At 41.2% G+C, this 24399-nt stretch overlaps 1 protein-coding gene across 1 annotated transcript in view; it reads right to left on the reverse strand.

Moving 5' to 3' along the window:
• The window catches only part of rimbp2a (RIMS binding protein 2a), a gene marked incomplete at both ends in the record, with an annotated part of 54698 nt that overhangs the window by 14337 nt on the left and 15962 nt on the right, over positions 1–24399 (reverse strand). The window contains 8 exons of the mRNA XM_083902993.1: positions 685–794; positions 894–973; positions 1073–1230; positions 2373–2577; positions 4240–4290; positions 5230–5334; positions 8527–8628; positions 10775–10864. Of these exons, the coding sequence (XP_083759119.1) occupies positions 685–794; positions 894–973; positions 1073–1230; positions 2373–2577; positions 4240–4290; positions 5230–5334; positions 8527–8628; positions 10775–10864 (901 nt within the window). The remainder of the gene's footprint in view (positions 1–684; positions 795–893; positions 974–1072; positions 1231–2372; positions 2578–4239; positions 4291–5229; positions 5335–8526; positions 8629–10774; positions 10865–24399) is intronic.

A 24399-nucleotide genomic window follows, 5' to 3' on the forward strand; every position in this document is an offset into this window, starting at 1 on the left:
TGGATCAAAATGGTTCTTACTGGAACCATTAGTGTTACCAAGAACACTTGAAAAACCCTTTCTTCGGGAATGGGTTTTTCAGAAGCAAATGGTTCCAGGTAGAACCTCAACCCTTGTAGAAGGACCATTTTTGGAGGTGTACTCTCATTTTCCAAAGATACAATTCTTGATAAAGATCATGGCAAGAACCAAATCACCAACACACTGCTATGACACAGAGGTCACAAGATAAAAATAGTTATTTGATGGAGGAGCGGTCATCGTGGCAATGTACACTGATATTTCCTTTTTTGTATTATATTGTCATATTACTACACACATAAGGTGGTAAAAAAAAAAAAAGAAATAAAAAGAAATAAAAAAGCTTGTAATAATTATCAGCGTGTACAAAATACTACCAGAACAGAACAGATTCGTTGAAACAACTGTGAGCAGACCTAAGGGTTTTTTTTGGAGGGGGCATTTGTCTCATTGTGAGATAATTAAAGCAGGATGATGAAGACGCTTGCTCTGACTGTCAAGCGATCTCTGTTGCGGCAGCAGACACTGACTCACAACTTAAAAAGCAACAAAGGAACACCTCCTGCTGTTGTGCAATCAGGTTTTTTGGCGGGGGGGTTTCTGTGACGTGATTTTAAACAACCGTGACTGAACGCTGATATTATTTCTCAAGGCCTTTCTCACCTTCATAGAAGCCATCATCATCCATGTTTCCATAAACGTACAGATACTTCCCAGCCACGAGCGGGAGTTCTGCTTCGGGATGCTCGTTTGGTCCATCGTAAGGGTTGTAACTGAAATGGAAAAACACTTAAATATGTTAAATACTAATACAGAGGCTGTAACACATGTTATGTTGTGCAGTAAAACCAAAAAAAGCTGAACTTATTCACCTGTAGCGGGCAGTGCAAAGACGGACCTGGCCTGTGTAGCGAGGCTTGGACCTGGGTGATGGGGCGGCCTCATCCTCCATCTTTGGATTGCCAACAGAACCAAAGACGCTGATTGAACCGTTAACGTACACCTATCCTAAAATACCATGGCATGTTATAATGTGACAAACAAGACCCACCTCTGATGAGGTCAGCGGTCGAGGGCTGCTGGGACGGTCTGTTGTCACAGTACAAGACTTGACGCACAGCAATTGCGGGTGTTGTTGGCGTCCAGTCTCCGGCAAGCAGGGAAAGAAGTGGGAGATCAGCAGCGGTGTGTGCGCCGTGTTCTCATTGCCTGGAGGACATTGATTTTCATAGCAAATAAAGAGCAACTGTCATTCCTTCTGCACCCATTCTGCTTCTCATTGCGCGGCTATCGATCTACTGTTTAAGCAAGTGTACAACAAACACCCTTTCGTGGCAAAAGATTTTCTATTCCCCCCATCAACACAGAATTGCACCTGTCCTTAAATTCCAGGAAATACAAAACAGGAAGAAGAAGAAGAAAACACATAGTCTAAGAGAGGCAAGTGTCTGCATTCCTTGAGGAAATTAGGGGGGAGAAACATGGATCCACTGCATCATTGGTTTTTTTTCGTGGCATTTGAGCGACTAATATTATGCATTAGCACAAAAGCATCGGCGAATTCCAAGTGAACAGAAGGATTTCCAGCACTTCAAAGACCTGCAGCCTGCGCCAGACTGTATAAATCTACATTGCTGATATGGCTGTATCTGCTGGCTCTGCAGGTTACGCCCGTGTGGCGTTAGAATACTAATGTGTTAAAGCACATTCATGTCATACATCAGGCCTTTGATGACTTGGGCCAGATATCGATCGCGAATAAGGGGTATTGCCATTAATGGTGTCCACCTCTGGTCAGGAGTAAGCTGATCCAGCCGTCAGGGGATTAGATCACTCTGATTCTCATTTCATTGTGTGACCATAAAGCCTCTTGATCACACGTCAGCGTGTCTCGAGAGCGTACTTTTTTTCTTCCTTTTTTAAGAATGGATCGACCCCACTCCCTGCACTGTTTAATCCTGTATTCTCATGTAACAAGTTTCGCCACTGAAAGGAGGATTTGAATGTAAGAAAATTAAAAATGTAATCACATTTACATAAATCTCCATAGCAGAACATCTATTGCCCCCTGTGGAGTTCTGAGTAATTACCAAAACACTGCAGTGTCATGATGTACCACTTCTCTCTCACTGCTCCTCAGTCACACAGACACACACACAGACACAAATAGGACTCGTTGGCTCCGGGTGTTGTTTCTACGGTACTTAGGTAAACGATGCGTTATATATCCGTCCAGAATTGTATCCATAAAAATTGGAGCTGCATGGTTCAGGAACAGCAGCAGCCGTGGCACATGCTTGTTCCCGCACTGAATGTCCGAGACAATCTACAAACTGGGACTCGTGACCCACCTGATTCCGGTCGGGCATCAAATCCAACGACGGCCTGTGAGAGTTTCTTTTCTGGTGAATTGGGGAATTGGAGCGCGGCGGTGGGATTAAATTTACGGAGGGCCAGCGTATCCGACTGCAAACGGAAACCCAGCAGCTCTTTGGACAGCTGGTGGAAGTGTTCACTCTGTGACCTGCATCTCTGCTCCAGGTCACAAACCTTGACCTTTGACAGACAACGAAGACAAGAAAGAAAAAAGGGGAGGGTGGTAATGGACGAAAATGAGGGGGGGGGAAAGAGTGAACTGTTAGAAAATACATACTCTAACAGAGAGATACAAGTGCTCTGAGGAATAGTCATCATTTTATCTGTTTTATCTGAACACAGAACCAATTTATAGCAGCTTATAACAGCATAATGATATAGATAGTGTAGATTTATCTGACGCTGACTGCATAAGTATTTATCACGGCGAAATGCTGATAACAACGCCCGTGCGCAGCCGAGTCAAGAGGATTAGTGAACATACGGTACAAAGACGTCATATCACTGGAACATCAGAGAGGAAGCTGAGGAGGGCGTACGGGTGTACAGTGGGTATGGAAGTGGACTCACATAGTAGACTAAAAATAAGAGCTCAGTGCTGAAATGTTCACACAGGAAAACGAAGGGAGATTAAACTAACCAGGAAAGACAATAAATACCTGAAACATTCTGTCCATATTGCTCTGTTAAGATTTAAAAAAACAAGAGGGGAAGTGGAACAAAAAGTAAATATTAAAAGAAAAAGAAATACATAAGTAACCAAACAATAAGTGGTGAAGAATAAGAGGCTTGTTTGTTTATTTGACCTTAGAGAGAGAGAGCGGGGTGTTTTTTGTTTGTTTTTCCTTTTCCTTTCCTTCCAACCCAAAGTGTCATTTAAAAAATGGATAGTCATTCATCCAGGGGTGACAGAGAACATTGTTGTTGGCTAAGTGTTTGAGTGTACGGTAACTGCCGCTCACTCATCACCGTATTCACTGCACAGGCCTTTGAATCAGCCAAGAAAATGGGCTTCGTTTGTCTGCATTCTTCTTTTGCGTGGAGTTAGAAAAGAGAATTAGAACGGTAAACAGAACAAGATGTGTCTATATCTGTGGCTGGGTGATGATTCTGACAACAAGTCGTCCATCTGAAACCTTTATGTACATTTGCAAAAGAAAGAAAATTAAATTCCAAGGTACCAGATTGCTGTAATTGATCACTCCTGCTAAGGATGCTGGATTTTAATTCCATACGACCATGTATCACGTATCATAAGAGGGTGATGATTGTCAGGACATTTCTGGAGAGTGACCAAATATGTTTGAATCAGTAGGCAATGCCTGAGGAGCTGCTGTGGAGCAAGAAACTGGGAAAAAGCTCAGGCGCATATCCCTGCGATGGAGGAAATTCATTAGAAAACCAACCTGATGCTACACTTAATATATTACAGCAGATTCAAGGGTGAAGCTATTTTGATATTCTGGTGTAGCTGTTATCGCCTTTGCAACAAGAAGACCTCTGGGTTCGAGCCCCCGGTTGGAACAAGGGCCTTTCTGCAAGGAGTTTGCACGTTCTCCCCGTGTGTGTGCGTGGGTTTTCTCCGGGTTCTACGGCTTCCTCCCACAGTCCAAAAACATGCAAAAAAAGGTGAATTGGTCACTCTAAATTGACCGTAGATGTGAGAGTGTGAGTGAATGGTTGTTTGTCTCTATATGTGGCCCTGTGATGGACTGGCGAACTGTCCAGGGTGTGACCCCGCCTATCGCCCTAGGTCAGCTGCGATAGGCACAGCACCCCCCCGCGAGGATAAAGCGGTAGATAATGGATGGATGATCAGTGTGAGTGTCATTTTTACTGTACCTCTAACAACTGCACTGCTTCCTCATGGTCATGGTCAGCTTGCACCCGAGCCTGCAGACGACACAAAGAAACGCACAGTGGCAGCTGACACTACGATCACGGTTCGTGAAGTAAAAAAACAAGCAGCACACAGCTGACATGTACTGCCAACCCAGTCACAAGAGCACAGGCTCTCCGGTTAATAAAGGAGATGATGTCACTGCCGTTTTGATGAAAGCCCAGTGAAGGCAGTAACAGGGACAGTCTTCGAGAATAACTTCAATGTCATATTCAGAATTATTTGTGATTTTTTCCAAAAACTAGTGCAAAAGCAGTGTAATAACCAAGAGAAGAGAGGAAAACATTACAGATTACTGAGGAGGCCGTCACAATTAAGCTCTTTGATGACCTTTTCAAAGCCAGAGTGACTGAGGCTAATCCACTCAATATTCTTACACTATTTACACATCAGTCATTTGAAGAAGAGGATTCTGCGCAGGCAAATTTTCGGGAAAGCTTTTGATGTCATTATACACAGCATCAGTTTAACCGTTAAAACCGTATGTTTAACTATATGTCGCTGTGATTCATGAGATGTAGTAACAACCTTTAAATCCATCTTCAAAGCACAGGAAGTGTGAAACGTCCCCCTGTGTGATACAGAGTAGGCCACTGCTGACGACGACCTAATCCCCGTCTTTAAAAAAAAAAGGGGGAAAAAAGTCGACTACACACTTCCTGAGATGCATAAATTTATCCACAACTCGAAAAGGCAACTTTTTTATTTATTTTTTTTGCAGAGAGCAGCAGAAACTAGCCTCTCTAATAAAATCTGCTGATTTTTTTGGACAGCTTTCTGGGGTCTTTGTATTTCTTGATACGGTCGCAGTGATTCAGCGCAAAACTGGGCACTGACACGTCGATTAAATGAACGTGGAGCCAGGGCGTGAAGTCACTTCTCCTCTCACAAAATGTCAAACATATATATATATATATATTTTTAAAAACTACCTTTTGTAGTTGATTGATCTCCTTCTGCTTGGTATGAAGGGCCACCAAGGCTTGCTCATGCTCTATCTGCAGCTGCTGCTTCAGCTCGACAGCCTCATGCATATGCTATGGAGAAACACAAAGAGGGAGGGAGGAAGGGGGGGGACAGGATGTGGTGATGCTGAAGGATGTCATTCAGAGATGATTTCTGACAGTATCCTGAAAGAATTACCCAACCGCAGGCTCCGTCTCTCGCTGTTGAGGACAAGAGGCACAAAACAGCTCGACTCCCAGTCACTTAAAGGAGACTATGTGCTAAAAACGCTCACAAGGAGCCTTTAAGGTTAATTGAACTCAATGCACTTGAATGGCAATAAGCTGCAGGCGATTCTGCACTGTGACGTGATGTTAGAATATAACCTGATGCCTCCTAATACAGACTGTGAGACTTCAACAATCCTGTAAGTTCATTATAAATCACACCGTGTGACATGAATGTAATAGACTTGGCATGCAGACCGCATGACGCTGAAAGTCATCAGCTGCGTTTTTGCGACGTCATTAGAATGTGCCAGAGGCAAAAAAAAAAAAAAAAAAAAAAGCAGAGGAATATCTGGCAATTGTTCTTTTCTGTGTATGTGTGCAGAGAAACATCCAAAGGAGAGGCAGCGGATCGTAAATATATACAGATTTTATCTCGCATACATACATACACTGGTTAAACTGCAATTAAGTACAGAAAATGACTGAATGTTAGCCTTCAAAGTGAGGATGAGCTGGGACCTACTGTGTCTCTTTGTCCTAAACATTTAATACAGTTTGTGCTCCTTATATGATTTTAAAATAAATATTTCATACCCAACCTACGTTATCCTCCTAAACTGACTCAGGCAACGCTGATCCCAAACCTAACCTTTATCAAATCATCTGAGTCATGACTGTACCAGTATCTACCAGCAGCCACATCTTGCAAGAAACTGAGTTAAGACACAAGCTTTTTTCTACTGGCTTAAGAAAGAGAAGAAAGCTTAAAAAAGCTCTGATGTTCATCAGTTATTCTCTCCCTGAAAGAAAGAAAGAAAAAAAGAAAAAGTAAAGCCTCTTTTTCCTCCCAGAGTGGCTTTGAGGTGCCACTGCTTTGCATAATCAGAGAGAAGCTCTAAGCTGCACAGGGCTGGACTGAAGCTTTACTAAAAAAAAAAGTACTTTTTTTAACCCTTGATCACTCAGATATTGATCGATTAAGTCACCTTTATTTTCAGGAAACACTCTAGCGGTTAAAAACATAACATAGCGAACACAGAGTTCACCTATAGAGGGTGCTACTGAGCGTATAGCAGTTATAAGTGGTTATACAAAAATCATCCCAGCCTTTTTGTTGTGGAAATACGGTGTATAATTCACGTAGACGACACCAATGATACTCACCGTAGGTGAGATAACCTCACGGTAATTATCCGACCAGAAAAGCTGTCAAACACACCGATGTCCACTCATTATGTGACACAGTTTCACCTGAGTTTTATCCTGATCACTAACTCTCATGTCATTTCAGACCCTGTCACTCACTCCTCCTGCCACTCCCAGTCACCTGATCGGCTCCACCCCTGTCACACGCCTGCCCCTCATCAGCTAATCACTCCGCTCACATACAAACCAGCTCATTTCCCCTTGCTCTCTGCCAGATTGTCTAGCGTCAAACCTAGTTATCCAGCGTTTCTATTCTCTCTGATTCTGATATTGCCTGAACCTGCTTCTGACCTGTGGACCTTCCCGGTTTTTCCTGCCCCTTATTGGATTTGTTTGCCTCATGGACTGATTTCCTGGTTTTGATCACGACCTGTCGTCTCCTTGTCGATTTGGTTGTCCACGCGGACTTTGCCTTCAAAAAACACTGCCTGTTAGATCTCAGCTGCTCTGTCTTGTGTGTCGTGCTTTTGGGTTCTCGCCTGCCATTTTGTGTAAGCCTGACAATAACGTGCTGCACTTTATTGTCTATTTTCCTCGAAAAACAAAATTGACATTTTCCCATAGACAGTGCAACTGGCGGAGTTGCCCCCTCGTGACTATTCAATGAAATCACAAGATTACGTCCTATCTTCTGGGTTTTACAGTCTATGGGTTTAAGGCGGCAGTGGACCGCGTTCAACTTTGGCGTTAAAATCTGTGTCTAGACAGAAAATAAACAATTGGACCGCTGTGCCAAAGCTCCAAAAAATCAATCGGAAGACAGAACTGAGGTCAGCCGGACCAAGTGGTCAAAATGCTGACCTCAATACACAAACAACCCCGCCGCCCCCACACACACCAGAATGTCCACATTTATGTGAATAAGAACCAATAGTGTGCACCTTATCCTAATATGATCAAAAGGTGTCAGCGTGTGTTTAGTCCCCTGATGAAATCACTGAGAAACCAGAGGTGACAGAGTTGCATCTCCGAAACCATTTTGTGTATATATATATAGTCACTTTCCCTGTTGTTTTAGGGCTGTGTTCCTTCACACTCTCTGCTCTCTGCATCCACATCAAACTGTGTAATTTTCTCTCGATAGTCTTCTTGTCATCTTAATCGATACACTACGAGGGTGAGACAAATCTTTCTCGGGCCGTATTATGGAGGCAGGGGCCAGTTTTCTTTCAGATGGGTACATTTCTCTCTCAAATATCCCGACAAACAGCCAATCGATAGGTGATGCAGGGTAGGTGAGGATTTGTAATGAGAGTGCTTCTCGTGGCGCTTGCGAGACTGTGTCTGATTACTATTGGCAGACTGAAACACGCTGGGAAAAAAAGAGGCTCACTGTGAAACAGGTTGACGCCACCTAAACTTCCCTGTAATGTTTTTTTTTTTTCACATGAGTGAAAATGTCCTGTGTATTTGTGTATTGTTATAATATAATTACATCTCTCTTTTAAGGAAATTGTGCATAAAGAGCAGCAAAAAAATCATTATTTGAGATAAACAGTATATGAAAAATGGCAAACAATCAAGAAATAATGAATACAATAGATGTAATTTATTAATCCCGTACTGGGAAAATAGACTTAAGCACAAGTCTTTTTGAATGGAAGTCTATGGGAAAATTAGAGATATCTAGAGCAGGAGCACTAAAGCAATTACAGGATTATGATTCATGATCTAGGAGAAAGCAACTCAAACTTGTTATTTAAATAACAAATCAAGCTCGAGACACAGAAGTCAAAAGGGGGATATATTTAAGTTACTGTTTCTCACAGGTTTGTGATATTGTATGTTGTAATATTATAAAGGATAAAGGACATTAAAGAAATGGAGAGGGGGGGGGGGCCATCTCACCTTTAAAAGCAGTTCCAGGCTCTCCACTTGTCCCTGGAGCTGGCTCCTCTCCTGGCTCACGACAGCAAGGGTTTGTCTCAGCTGATCATAATCTGATCGCACCTACAGGGAAAATAAAACGCTAATAATAAGTGATGCGCGATATTGGCACGATATTGGCACGATATTGGCTTTAAAAAGAATAATCGAAAAATATGATGTTAATTCCACTACAGAAGAGACTAAATGACCTCTGCAGTTGAGCCGTGATATATCGTCATATCAGATATCGGCGTAAAGTCTAATATCGTTCATCCCTAGCCAAAAATGGTCAAACAGAAAACACGGCTAAATTGAAGGAAACACCTTAATTATATCATTTTTTTTCTGTATTTAGAGATTTTAAACAATGATACGGCAACCAAAAAAATGCAAAATGCAAAAATACAAAATAGTTGCTATCCACTATGCTGGCTGATGAAAAAGCATACACTGCAAGACAGAGAGCAGCCCAAATATATGTCATAATATGTATTATATTTTTTTAGTTCTTTAAACTCACATTTGAAGACCAAAATCTCTCAGACAAAGTCTTGGAGGAGGCATTTGTTTTGGTCCAAGACCCTGATAATAGTGCGATATCTCGAGGCAATGAATATCATGCTTAAAGAGTTTGAGAATGTAGCCAAACCATCATTTTTGTCATAAGTTCTTTCAGTAGACCTATATACGGTTCACATTTTTGAATCAAGGCTGGAGGGTCGATGACGAGTTCACACTCGGAAGAGAGAAATGAATCAGCACATTTCCATTTGGTCTTGAACGGACAGAGCTGCTGACTTGAGCGTTCTGCGTCTCTTCATCACTCACCCGGGCCTTAAGCTAAGCCGGTTCCTCTGAAAGTGGCCCCCACAGGACTGAGCAAGAACATCCCTCAGCTCATCATCTCATTAATTAACAAAAAAAAACCTAAAAGATACGCTTAACTTGCACAAAACTAGACTGCTGCAAAGGCAATGATTTCATTCATATGTGGAGAAAATGAATGATTGGAGCGACTTCATTACATTTGGAACATCCATTTTTATAGAGCGCTTTTGTAGCCTGTCAAAGACGCTTTATTTCATTTTTAAATAAGTTGGGCAAGAAAAATCCGACATAGAAAATAGTAAGTACTTCTGTTATGCCCTTTTATTTGAATATTCCAAAAAACAATAAACTCCTTTGAAAAATAATACATTCATGATGCTTTAATTATCAGTAAATTGAACAAAGAAGCCGGTGTGATTACTTTTCCTGTGATAGCATCATCACAGTCATGTACCGACTGTGTTCATGTTCTATCATGCTCTAATCTGCTGTCTGTTTACTTGGCAGGAAGTGGACTCACTTTTGTCACTCACTTTCTTGTCATCCCTGCGCCCAACCTTGTCACAGTGCACGGTTGACATTTTGTTTTGTTTTTTGTGTGTGTGGCAAGAGCTCAGAGCCGAAGTCCCTGGACATGTGTCAAATCTGCCCCCCCCCCCCCCCTGTGAAATTCACTAATAGTGCCAGCGTCACTAATTGCCTACCATCACACGCGGTCACCCCCTTTTCTCCATCTGTGTCTGTGTGCGCACATTTAAAAAGCTGTCAGACTCAGACCGACTGCAGGGTTGAATTGTACGTGCACATGATAACATACATATGACATTATGACAGTGATATAAAGCTTTATTGTATGCAGTGATAACTAAAGTGTTGGCTGCAAGGTGGTCATTAAAAATAGGTAAATAATAATAGAATAGGTTCATATTAGTAAATTACTATTTACCTACCTTTTTTAAGGCAGTCACATGCAGAGACCTGACCAACTATTTTCATTCTGTTTATAAAATAAATGTTCCGATGACATTTTGTACCCGTCTGCTCGCCGTCTTTCAGTTTCTCTGCCTAACTCCTGCACTTTATTTGTCTATTTACTTGTTTTGTAACTGTTATGTCCCTGTTTTTATAGACTATGTCGTGTGCTGCTGCCTTTCTTGGCCCCGGTCACCCCTGGGCAAGAGGTCTTGATCTAAATGGGTCATCTATCTGGTTAAATATAGGGTAAATTATACAGAGTTATGCCCCACAATGGCAGTCATGCCCCATGGTGCAGTCTATACATTTTTGAAAGTATCCTCATATCGATCATGATAACAGCTACAAAAACCACTGGTTTTACTGGTCAACAGCTGATCATTGACTAGTGTTTGTTATTTTTTTTACGTGAATGTCTGCTGACCTGCTCATATTTAGATGCCTTCAGCTGGTGGTTGATCAGCTCGAGGTTCAGGCGGTTTTTCTCCTGCAGGGCAGCATGGAGCTTTGCTCTCTGAAAGGAAAAACAGAGGCAAAAACACTGGTTAGTGCGTTGTGACATTATGATTTAAGTGGAAACTTAAATCGCTGTGACGACAACCGATTGCATCGCTGCTCCCCTTTGCAATTCGATCAGTGCCATCATCGTTCTGTTTTGTTTTAAACCATGAAGAGAAGATGTGTGACATCTGCCGTAGTTTTCCATAAAATGAGACCCTCATTTACAAATCATCATGTTTGCTGATGGCCATTCAATAGGGGTTTCATGCTGAGAGACGATGGCCATATTTATATAATATACGTTATGATTATGTGATACATTCTCTTCCTTGACGCACAGACCTTTATGCGTGACTACATGCACTTTTTCCTCCGAGATGCTGTCTGAAGGACAACTCCCACAGCTATATGTCACCATGCATTATCTACAGCATGCGGCACATTATGCTCTTCCCTCGTTTCTGTCCACACTGTGTTGGTAGACTCTGCATGTGATGATGCAGATTCCCCATGTGCCATCCCTCCTTCCCGATTGGTGCGCCCGATTCCTGCCTTCCCGCCTCTCTTCCACTATCTGCATGCCTCAGTTGTCCCGCCCCCCCCCCCCCCCCCCTCTACCGATGCGATTGGTTTGTTCCAGCTCAGCTCAGCCAATCCTCCCGCACCTCCCAATCAGGCACACCTGTATAAATAGCAGCAGCTGAGAGTCACTCAGTGGGCATTGGGGTTTTTTTGTGTGAGCTGATGTGTATAGTGCTGTTTCTGTTGGGAATGGGAATGGGGGTTGGTATTGTTTGTTAGCCATATTCTGAAAATCTGTGTTTTAGATGAAGCATTCAAGATTCAAGATAAACTTTATTTTATTGTCCCAGAGGGAAATTTGTGTCACTACAGGCTGTGAGCCAGTGAAATACAACGTCAAAACACACAATCATACGAAATATAACAAGCTATTTCTATCTTTATTTTGAATGGCGTCCTCCTAGTACTAACATACTATTTTATTTTTTGAACAACCTCTTTCAATCTTGCTTCCCCCCCCCCCTCCCTAACAAGCCGGGGTCACAACAGTGTGCGATGGCTTGCAGGTGATTGATAGACTGATTGTGTGTCAGTGTTCAGGTGGATCCTAGAATCTGATTGGCCCTGCACAGGAGGTTGACCAACTCTCATGATGAGATCTCATGCTTGTGTTCTTTAAAAAAAAAAAAAAACTTTAAAATGGTTTATTTAACATGTTACTGGTGAAAACAGGAAGTCTTTTTATAGTCCTAGTTCTGTTTGTGACAAGTGGGGGTTCAACCAGGGTCTGAATGTCCATGAGGTGAATTTTAATAATTAGGTTTTATGTGAGTTTAGTGGTAATCATCTTTTGTGTCTGTCGCTCTGAGTTAAAATCTATTTTGGGAGGGATTTAATGAGGAAAGATGAGAATAAGAACAGGAAGTTGGGAAAAGGAAAAATAAATGAATCCTAATATAGAAAACAGTACAAATTGGCAAAATTCCCAAATCCTAAAATGAAAAAAGGGATTTAAAGAAGAGTGTAGTTCCTGTCTGCACTCTCCACTCTCTCTCTCCCAGATTTCACATTCAGACGTTGTCATGCCGCTGGTGCTGCAGGTACTCAACCATTGCATAATTATGCCAGACTCCAACTAGGGCAACGTTCTCCCATCACAGCTCTGAGCTTTCAAGAGTGATTTCACTGTGACTGGTCATATCCCGGCTCATAATGCCACTTTATGCCGAGCTGCTCTCTTTTAACTGTTGATTGTCATTCTCAGCAAAAATGATTTAGAAAGCGCAGGGGGGAAAAGTAACAATTCTGCTTTTGTATTTTAAGACAGATTAGGAGTATTTGAAGAAGAGAATACAGTCACGATATTAAAAAAAAGTCATGATATTGCGATAATGTCGGAATCTTATGAGGATAAAGTCATAATTATTATTCATGCAAATTTTCAGATGATCTTCAGATCAGTCAAGATGAGCAACATGAAGCATTTATGTTAAATGTAATTAAATCATGATTTTACAACTTTTTCTCATATTTTGGAATATTATGAGGGAAAAACGTCGTAATTTGCTACTTTTTTCTTGTAATATTGTGACTTTCTCATATTTGAAACGCAAAGGATAATTCTTTATTATTCTTCCGCCAAATGAATCACATTTTTGAGGCCTTTTCCATCGCCCAAAACTCACAGATTTTTGCGACCGCATCAATCCTGGTGAAAATGTACGCATTTTAAAGGTTCGGTGAAAAAGCATGAAAAAGCGTGGAAGTGGGCGGGGCTAAAAACTGACGCGCAAAAAAAAGTCCTATTAGGTCATCTCCTGTCGGGTTTAACGCACATGAACGAACCTTGGTACACACGTTGATTAGGTTGGGCCCTAAATAAAAGTCGGTGACAAGTGTCCTGTAAATCCTACAGGAAGGCGGCCATTTTGGATTGAGCGCGAAAACGGAGGCGTTTTTGGCGAATTTGCACCAATGCTACAAAATCTATCGAGTTTATGATTTACTTTTGTTTCAGTTTGGCTCTAATACTCTAAAAAAAAAGATAAATCTACAGGTTGATTCTAGTGTTTATTTTCTCGAAAGTCAGAAGAGAGTTCACTTAAATCGCCCTCTAAATAACCTGTAGTAAAAAATGATTCTCTCTCCTAATGATGACTGCTATGATGCGCTGCAAACAAGCAGTGAAGATTTGTGCGTGTGAGCGTTTCAGAAGACTGTGCAGCCAAAGGGCCTCATGGTCACATTTTACTAGCACAAGGTGAAGACAGTAAAGCCTACAGTAAAAAGAGAGAAGAAGAACAGAGCGAAAAGGTTCTTTATGTGCAGGCAAAAGAGACAGTTCGGACCATTGTGGGGAAGACTCAATCAAACCGAGGCACAGATAAAGAACAGGACAAGGACAGGAAGACAAAGACTGGCGTGCCAGGTTCACTGGCTGCTTTTATTGTGTAACGCCGTCGCCACATCACATCACTGCACAGGCACACACACACACACGACAGCCAGTGCACTGAGCCACACCTAACCACTGTAGCAGTCACAAAATGAGCTTGTTCTGCTGCTGCTGCTGCTGCTGCTGACAGTTAATTATGAAGACAAGACACATCATGGGGTGTCAGCTCTGCAGCTGCTCTCCGCACCGAACTCCCCAGGACATGGCCTTGGTAGTCGTCACCATAAAGAGGCAACGTGGGGACTGGAAAGGAAGCAAGGCCATTGATTTCCTGAATTGATTTGATTCTGATTCACTGGGCACCCATGTGATTTGATATTGATTTATTTAGAGATATTTCAGTTTCCCCGTACCAATTTGGCTTAGTAATGAGAGAGATTTTCATGCACTTTTAACGCGAGAAATTGTGCAACATTGGACCTGATCCATCTTTAAAGATATTAAAGTATAGCAATGTCCTTTTAGTACAGGTGATAATTGAAACCCAGAAAAGCTCAAACCTTAAAAACCAGGTCAAGTTCAAAATATACAGCTTAGAATGAGACAGTTTTTCTCATTGCTCCTCAGAAACAAACAGAGATATTGTTCTGCTTCTAAACCACAGAAATATACAAATATGTGGACTCAACAGTTAGCTTATGCCTGCCCTACACTAGAGAATAATAAGCCACATGTGGGTCCTGATCTGGCCCTTCTGACAATCCTGGGTTTCTTCTGATTTCAGGCTGATTTGAACAGATTATCTGGCTAAATGATCCCACAGTCATCGTATTAAACATGATATATACGCCTTGAATAGCAATTTGGGGGTGTGAACAGAACCCCGCAATAACCAATGAGAGTGAGATTTGACCGGGAAACGGATGTTGCCGTACTTTTTGTTCAGAACTGTAACTTGTACAAGCCATGTTGATTCCCGTCTTCTGAGCCATGACTTCATCCACAAAACATGGCACACATCACCAACAGTCTGTTTTAAATTCTGAAGTCACGTTAAATCACGTGAGATTCTGTGAGATCCCAAATGCATGCAATGGAATCTCCTCCCTGAAATCGTTGCCTGGACCTGACTGGATCGAAAATCCTCTAGTGTGGGACAGGATTTAGCTGTTAGCTCCACCAGAGGTCTTTCAAGTGAAGATTGACATGATCGTATAATGTCTTTAATAATCCAGCCTTACATGGAAATGATGCAAAGACTTCTAGAATAAAGAGAATAAGAGTTGTGATGCAGTTTAAGAGGGAAAAACTGTTTAGAGTTTGGTTGAAGTTTGTTTAGTCTGATGACAAAATAATCCCCTCAAAGAATGACCTTTCCAAGGCGTCTTTCTTTCTTTCTGTGAGCCTCAGGAATGATGTCTGTTTTTTTTTTTTTCTACATCCTCCCACTTCCAGTGAGTCACACATTCACAGCTCTGCCTAACACTCTGTAATGTCTTGTAAACATAATGCTACACCGCAAGGCCAAGGGACACACATATTTTGGTGCCAATATGTACAAATAAGCAGAAAATAAACATCTCTCTTGCTCTACACCTTCCTTCTCCGTCTTGCCTTGTGTCTCCATCATCTCTCTCTCTGTGTGTGTCTCCCACACACACTTACCTTCCATTACCAACATAATTCTCATTCTCTCCCCAAACCCCTGCTAATTTAGCTGCGGGCCCTAAATCTGCTCTGCTCACTGTGGCCGGCGTCTCGCCGAGGAAGTCCCAGAATGTACTCCATGCATCCATAAAGAGTGGTTTTTGGTTTCCGTGTTGACATCAAAACCATGAATGCAGCAGCACAAACAGTTGTACAATAAACAACAGGATTAAGAGATTAGATTATTAGATTTGGTGCAGCACTGCTGGTTATTATCAATATCATGCACCTTTGCATTATTTAGTGATTATCCAATAGGGATGGAATATTTGGGTAAAATATCTAATAGATTTGCGACAAAATCAGTGGTGTTTTTAATCTGCATTTTTTAGTTTATTTTAAAGTTAAAACAGGGTTCCTGACTCTCACCTTATCCTATTTTATTCCACCCTGTGTTGTATTTTGCCTTTTAAATGTTATTTTAGTACTTTGAGCTGCAATCCTTGTATGAAAATAAAGTTTATTATTATTTTTTGGTACATTTTCAAGCTGAAGTAAAGCTTCAGTTCACTGTTTTATATAACAAGATGGCGCGTCACCATGTGACACATCAGCATATTAACTACTACTGTATACTCTAATGCAAGGATAAGAAGTTATACATATGAATTGGCTCCAAACTCCTAAAAAATACTTATGTTTTAATATAGAACTGATACAAAAAAAGCGAAATTATCACAGCCTTTGTGATTTGCTTAATGTGTTTGTGATTTTAATTTAAAATCAATAAGCACTACTGAGTAACTATGAATATTCACATCATAACACATTTTATCAATCAAATGTAGGTTTTACATTTATTTAAAGAAGAAGCGTTCATGTTTACGCAATCAAATCATAGATTTGCCACTTCACAGAATAATATTGCTATTAATGGAAATTCATTACAACATTGAAATACTGCCTCTCATGAGCCAAGAGAAGATTAGGCAACAACAACAACAACAAAAAACAAGCAGGATCTTGGATTTATTTCATGTAGAAATGAAGGTTTTTGATCATAATTGGTAAAACAATATTAGAGTAAGAATAAGCTGCTGCAGCTGTAATGGAGTACACATGAAGAATGAAAATTGCAAGTTTTTTTTATGATAACTGCTGCTGACTGGGATTCCTGTGGTAGAGGATTGCTCCTGTTCCCCCATAAACTCCCGGGAGGATTCTCATTAATCATGTGTCACGGTGGAAACATTTTGTTCCACGTAGTGTACAACTGTGGGGAGGAGGAGGAGGAGGAGGAGACTGGTGACATATGCTCACATCATGTGAGCACCGCTGAAGACACAAACACAGCTGCTGTTAATTAATGAACATCACAAAGTCACAACTTTCATACGTGATGAAGAGACGACAAATATAAACTGAAGGTTTCTTCCGCAAGAACAAATCCAGGGGTTAAACTGGAGTTCATCGCCAGTGTTTGAGAGCGGAGACAAATTTATTCCCTACTTTTTCTCCTTGTCTACCGTCCTGGGTATAAGTTAATGTATAGGTGCAGCTCAGATTAGCCTCTCAAACTGATCCAAATGTAGATTATTTCAAGTTTATGAACACATCATTCGTTCTACTACTTTGTTAGAAAACGATGGGGAATAAAGTGCATTTTGAGATAATAGAAATAGTTATTTTTCCATTTTAAACAGTTGGTTTGCAATCGCCCCCTAGTGGTTATTCTATATATTTGTATTTTCCAGGTTGACTTCCGAAATAACCAAGAAGACTATGTACTCCAGCAGGGGTGTCAAAACCAGAACTGGCTCGACAGAGTGTAGCAGGATGAATTTGTTAAACATTAAATTTAAAATTAAAATCTAATCATAATGTAAAAAAAATATATTTTTCAATTCCAGATACCTGTGATGTGATGTCTAAAATGTGTGTGCCTTTGTAGTTTGCACATGTCTAATTTAGGCATAATATTGTTGAAATTGCACTTATTTTTCTCAAATTGTGCTGTGTGTGGCCGCTGAACTAAAATGAGTTGACACCCCTGGTCTATGGTGTCTCCTAACAGCAGCTGCAGCAGCATCAGCTCTCTGTTCAGCACCACCCACAAGTCAGAACCATGGACAGCTCCACAGCTGTTCCAGTGCAAAAAAAAAAAACAGCACTGGTGGTTTTGCATGGAGTAAAAATCACCATTTAGAAAGTCGCTGTTTTCAGACGATTTCATTCCACTATTAAGTCATTTTCATGGTGCAATGTTTCACGGAAATTGATTTCTTCAACACCTAATTCTAACAAAACCCAGCCTGGTATGAAACACACTGCAAAGCCAATTTGAACAGGACGTCCAAAAGTTGTTGTTTTTTCCTCTCAAAAAATCCGATTAAGTTAAATACACAACCGCTTTCAAACTGATTGCAGCTGCAGTGCCACGGGGGCTGTAATATCATATTACACAAGTGTAAGTCCTCAGTGATGAATCACCTGCACCCGAAAACACATTTCATGACCGTCACACTGAAATAGAAAGAAGCCAATGATTAAATGGCGGCGCTAAATAAACAAAAAAATAACAAAATAAATAGTATAGTAGTTTCAAAAAGGTTTGGCAGGCAGTCCCAAGTATAAATTATTGTTAATATACTACAACATGCAAATTAGCTGTATGATTACATACCTAAGATTACAACCTAATTAACTACCGCCGTGCATTCACAGTTTCAAGGTTGACATTAGAACATTATAAGTTGCTGCTCGCCGCTACTTAAGGATTAAAAATGGGGGGAGATTTATTGTGTAGCATTAGCAAGGTCTTCACTGCAGCATAAAAGGTGATCTATAATACAGTTTGTCCTCTGAGGGGCGTTTTTACAACACGTCATGTGACTTCAATCCCATGCACTTGATCTTCAGCCAAACCTGCAGCTTCCTTGGTGGAATGTCACGAGCCTTCAAGAGCAATTTTTTTTTTTTTTTTTCAGCTCCTTGCCTGTAAACGTTGTTAATGCCACACATTACAACACAGGCCTGACACCTGAACTGTGGGGTTTTATATAACGGCTGAAGAGTTGGAGTGATAGACTTTAACCTTTACGTCATGAGGACAATTGCATTTGGAAGCTCTCTCTCTCTCTCTCCCTGCCCTTCACATTTGCCCCCCCCCCCCCCCCCTCAAACTTCAGCATTGTTCCTGTTTTCTTTATAAAACAGAAGTTCACGGTTAAATGTCACCATAATGTCAGCACTAGATTATTCATCAATGCTGCCGTTGAAAATATTCTTCCCCGCGCGTCAGTGGATGTTCCTCACTGAGCCGCTATGCCACTCAACAGGTGCCTCATTCATAAAACATAAATTAGTGACTAATCTATTTGCGATGGCGGCGAGTGTACACTTGTGTTTACACGTGTGTACACTCACTACACACACACACACACACAGACGTCACAGTCATACGACCCATAAGGTCATCAGTGAGTGTAAACCGTGGACGCAGATGGCAGAGCCAAACATAGAAACGTGTGAGTTGTAGTGGAGCGTTGGTGTGAGCACATGCACGCTTTAATGATTTGACCGACTGGTGTCTCCAAACAGGTTTTATATTATTTTTATAGCACTGCAAAAAAATAAATAAATAAATAAATATAACCACCATTAGGGAGAAATGACTTGTTTCAAGCAAAATTATCTGCCAGTGCAGCGAGAAAAGGGCACTTAAGTAAACAAGTCAAATTCAGCCTTAATAAGAAAATTAGACCAAAAAAAATGGTGTGATTAGATAAATACACTGAATTTAAGTCAATTACACAAGTACATATTTTCAATTTTTGCAGCGTTAGTAAAATTATCTGAATCTAAAGATTCCAGGTTACCTGACATTATGAACACGACATACACAAACCCGGGTTAACCCCGAGTGCTCATGAGCCACAGATCTGCAGGTGCACCCATGGTAATTTGCCGTGGGAATAATACACAACTCCTTATATGGACATCCTGACAGGGGTGAATTTTTATAGGTCACATATCCAGGCATTAAAAAAATTGCGTCTTATGTGTTGCTAAGTCAAAGTTACACCACTAAAGCGATCATTCTCTCAAGTAGTGTCTTCACTATTCCTTAAGTGTGCTTGTCAACTTAAAACATGAATAAATCAGTGACTAAATTGCCAGAAAACAGATTCCCAGTGATCCTAATTATCAAATACAGAATATATTCTTGGTTTTGGTGCGACGACACAAAACCCGAAACCATGTGTTGGTTATTATTCATTATTTCCTGCCATTTTTTACAAACGAAATAAGTGATTATTCATGAATATTCTGTCCTACTGTGCAAGATGGTCTCAATCACGGTCTGGATCTGACTGTGTGATGCCAGTTTTGAGGCTTGTCAGATGGTGCAATGAACAATAATCGAGCGTTTGGCCGTGACAATTTTTATTATCCGTCAACAAAATGAAGGGGAACAAGTATCTGTGAAGCCGGTCACGTTTCTCAGAAAAAGGAAAAGGGCAAAGTGAGAAGACGATTCGGCTCATGCTCGTGTTCGCTGCCAATTTGTGCCACATTTCCGACTGGTTGGCGTGTAGATGTGGCGCCGGAGCAGCTGCCTCTGTTGAATTTTAGTCTTAAATTTTGATGCATGCTCAGCGTTTTCAGAGAGTTTTTCAGTTTCTTTCAGGCCAGAATTGAATTTTAAGGGATATATGCAAGCTAGCGATGAGAGTTTAAAATAAAATAATCCAAATTTTAAAAAAATATTCGAGAGCATTGGTTCTCAAAGTGTGGCCCGGGGGCCAATGGCAGCCCGCAGAAACATTTCTGGCGGCCCGCACTGAATTACAGTTGATAGTTTTAATCCAGGAGGTACTAAGCTTGTTAAATGTTTATTGGACATTACTGGATACAGACCAATAAGTGTAAACAAAAATTCTGGGTATATACCTGGTTTCTATATGGTGAATTTTAGTGTATTATTGGGTAATAAGCAGGTAGCTACAGCCCCCAATTACTAGCTATTTACCCAGTAAATATATGGTAACAGAAATGTGTTACTTGGTATTAAACTGTAATTAGAAGGTAAGAACAATGGCCAAAATACTGGGTAATTACCCAGTAAATTATAAAGCGTTATTATATTAACGCTTAAATTACATTATATTAACGCTTATATTACTTAACGCTAAACTGTAGAACTGCAATCTGGTCGTTAAAATTAGTACAAATGGGATTTCCTTCTGTTGTTTTTCCTTTGGCGGCCCTCAGTCCAATGTTGGGTTCCTAAATTGGCCCTCAGGTATCAAAACTTTGAGAACCCCTGTTCTAGAGCATTTATCCCTTGCCTTCCTCACAGCAGACTAGAAGGTTGTCGGGTGGTTTGAGAAAATTCAGATCCAGCATGAAGACGGATCAACAAATAGGTGCACAACTCATGATTGCATTCAGCTCCTTTAACCAAAAATTAACTTCTCAAGAAGGTGGTGTTTGATGCCAAAATGTGTCCCAACGTGTGAATCCAGATCCAATCTGAAAGTGTCTGAAGAAGTGCAGGGACAGAGATGAAGTGTCTTTCGTGTTCGTATCAACTTTTATTTGTGAGCTATTTGTGATGACGCAGAGCTACAGCTCCAGCTGCACTGAATATGGAGGAATCCTCCAGGGAGTAAATGTAAATATTGGTGTTCTGAGAAAATACACACGCCTTAAGGGAATGTTAGAGCACGGGAGTGTGTGTATAATGAGTTCATGTACGTGCTCTGTATCATATATCATCGATTTAACCTTTTTATATGAGTGTTTTATAATCATCACAATACAAGCTCTCAGTTTCCTAAATGTGAATATTTTCTGGTTTCTTTGCGCCGTAAAAAAACGTGAATGTCCAGATATTTTGGACCGAACGACTAACCGACTCATCGGGAAATCACAGACGGATGAACAGATTATATGAAAACAATCTTTGGCTGCAGGCCTGTTTGATTAGAACAGGAGCTATTATTCCCTCTGGCCACACAGAGAAGATCAGAGGGCTGGAAAATAAGTTCCGCGTTAGAGCCGCGTGAGGCTAATGAGGAGCTGCCAAGAGCTGGTTCAGGATTACATGTGCTTGGACGGACCTTCCGCGCTTCGCTCGGAATACACAAGTTGGACGCATATGTACACCCACGCATGTGCACACAAGCCCCCCTGCATATGAATGCTCATAAATCTCTCTCACACACAAAAAGCATGCACACATTCATCTTTCCACACACACACACACTCAAATGACCCCAATCTGCAGCAAAGCATACCACACACAAGTGCTAAATAATGTACATGTGATCCCACTGCACATTTGCTAAAATGTACAGTAAGGCTAGAAATACACTCACAGAGCCTTCAGAAGAGGTTTCCTCACTCGTGGTTTCAGCAAGGGTCGACAATCCATCCTTAGAACGCGCTATTTAGACCTAAATAGTGTAGAACGTACTGTGTATTACAGAAAATATGGTGGAGTAAGAGAACAGGAAGTGCGTTATGAGCCAGTGGTAGTGTAGTAGTTTGGAATTCACAATATTTTCCCTTTTTTATTATAACAAATCATGTTTAACAAATGTTATAGTCTGTGGAGATGTCCCCTCAAGTTGGCAGATACATGCTCTCTGTGTGCAATAAAACAACGATTCCCTCCTAAACTCATCTTTTCATATTTACTGTAGACTTAACACCAAAGTCTTGAGACGTTTGAAGCTTTTGTAAGCAGAAGTTCAGAGGGTGTCCCCTTCAAATGGGCGACACCAGCTCTTGGTCTTGTTATTTGTTTTGATATGTACGTTAAATGAACACACACACACACACTATTCTAACTCTCGAGTAGTACCAAATTATACCAAAAATGGTTCCTCTTGTGATTACAGCATCCGTATGCACAACATGAAGGAAAAAAGGATTTCAGGGGACTTGCTACCATGACTACACCTCTATCCTTTGAACAGCGGATGCAGAGCACGACTTTAATCTCAACACAGTCTCATCAGGCTCACAGATGTCTGGACAATATCCTGCTGATATGGATCTGCCGTTTCTGATGTGATTTTTTTTTTCTTCTTCTTCTTCTTCTTCTTCTTCTTCTTCTTCTCCTCCTCCTTCTTTCAGATTCGAAAAATGGTGTCTATAACCGTGGCACAGCAGACGCACGCAACCAAGGTTTTAGTTTAGGTCTCGAGTGAGGTGGACTCAGTGGTGCAGAGCCAAAGGTGACAGTTACAGGAGCACAGGTCCTGTCATGTCATCTATATCTGAACAGGCTGGCCTGACACTGTGTACTCCTCTCGCTCTACTGTCTTTCTGTTCCCCTTCATCTAGTCGTCCTTGGAGTTCAGTCCACCAAAGACCTCTGTCCTTTATCCAAGTCCTTCCAGACATAAAACGTTAGAGACTGATTATAGCGACTGAAGAGAGATGAGAAAAACACCAGTATAACCAGTGCAGGAACAATTTAATTTAAGTAAGTTATTTTAAAGAGGACCTAGACCGGAAGTTCCAATTAAGGCCGTTTTTTTAGTGTGTATCTGCGTCATTACCTTGTTTAAGAAGCCCTGGAGGTTCTAAACAAACAGTTCAGCCACTGCTGAGAACGCTGTGTTTTATTGTAATCTCGGGCTCAGCGAGATCTCTGAAAAAGACCCGATCCGGTTACGTAAACAACGGTTCTCCGGAACAGCAGATCGTCCCCTGCTCCGGGCACTGGTACATTGAACCGCAGAAGAAGAATAACGTCCGTTGTGGAGGTGTTTCACGAGCGACAGTGTCTTCTGACTCCGGGTCAAAGTCATAAAAGGGACTGCGGCGAGGAGTCGTGACGAAGCTATTTTTAAACACTGTTAAAACAATGTTTTGATAATGAGGAGCAGTGCATCCACCGTTCCAGTGGGGGGAGCTGCACTTCTGAGAGCGGGTGTGCTGAATATGTCACTTCCGGGTACTGGACCAATCACAAGACTCTGTCTTCTGGATGTGAGAGTTGAGTCTCAAATCTCGCGGCTGGGAAACACCGTCAGAAAAGAGGATTTCTATCGGCTCGTTTACAGCAACTAGGAGGTTTTTGACCATAAAAACAAGTTAATGTATGTAAGTAGACCTCCATAACTAACATATATGTGCAACAGGACCACTCTGTGAGCTTTAAAGGAATGGAGAGAACAACAAGAAAGAGAGAAAGAAGTTTGAGGAGGAAGAAACGGAACCAAAAGTAGCAGAATAGAAAACCTGGCAGTTTTATATTAAAATTGTGTGATACAAAACCACAAAATGAAGTTCTTTTTTTTTAGTTTAACACATATTTCTGTCAGTGTGCCATAGACTATAAACATGGCATGGATCATGGCCGTTAAATGATATCCTCCAAAGGACACTCTCTGTCTACACTTGTCCTTAATTGATCCCAGATAATTATGGAGACATGAAAGTTAGGTCATAAAACCTGACAGGCTGGAAAATGATCCCCCCAAAAAATGCACTTGTTTTATATACGTTAAGTAAATCACAGGCTAACTCCACTGATACATTTACCATTTTTACCGCCAACATTCCGTCTCTTCCTCCGTCTCTCACTTTCCTTCCCATCCTCCCCTGTTTGCTTTCCCCCCTCTGCAGTGTGCAGTGTGTTTTTCCTTGAATATAACTTCTGTATATCTTGAAAAGCTGCCAGGAGATGTGAAGAGGAAACGCTTCTCCCCCCTTCTTGGATGACATCAACACCTGTGCCATGTATGGCTAGCAATCAATAGAGCATTCACTCATATTCAGGCTCGTGTGTTCACGCACACGTAAAAAAGCGCGCGCACACACACACACACACACACACGGCGGGATGAGGTGAGGGGAGGGGAGGGGATGGGATGATAGGGTTGCTATAGAAACTGATCTTTGTCAGGTATGTGGTGTCGGCGTGATGTAAAAGAAAGTATCACATCTATCACATCTGTGAAGAG

Source organism: Microchirus variegatus (genome assembly GCF_963457635.1).
Source record: "Microchirus variegatus genome assembly, chromosome: 16".
Lineage (NCBI taxonomy): Eukaryota > Metazoa > Chordata > Actinopteri > Pleuronectiformes > Soleidae > Microchirus > Microchirus variegatus.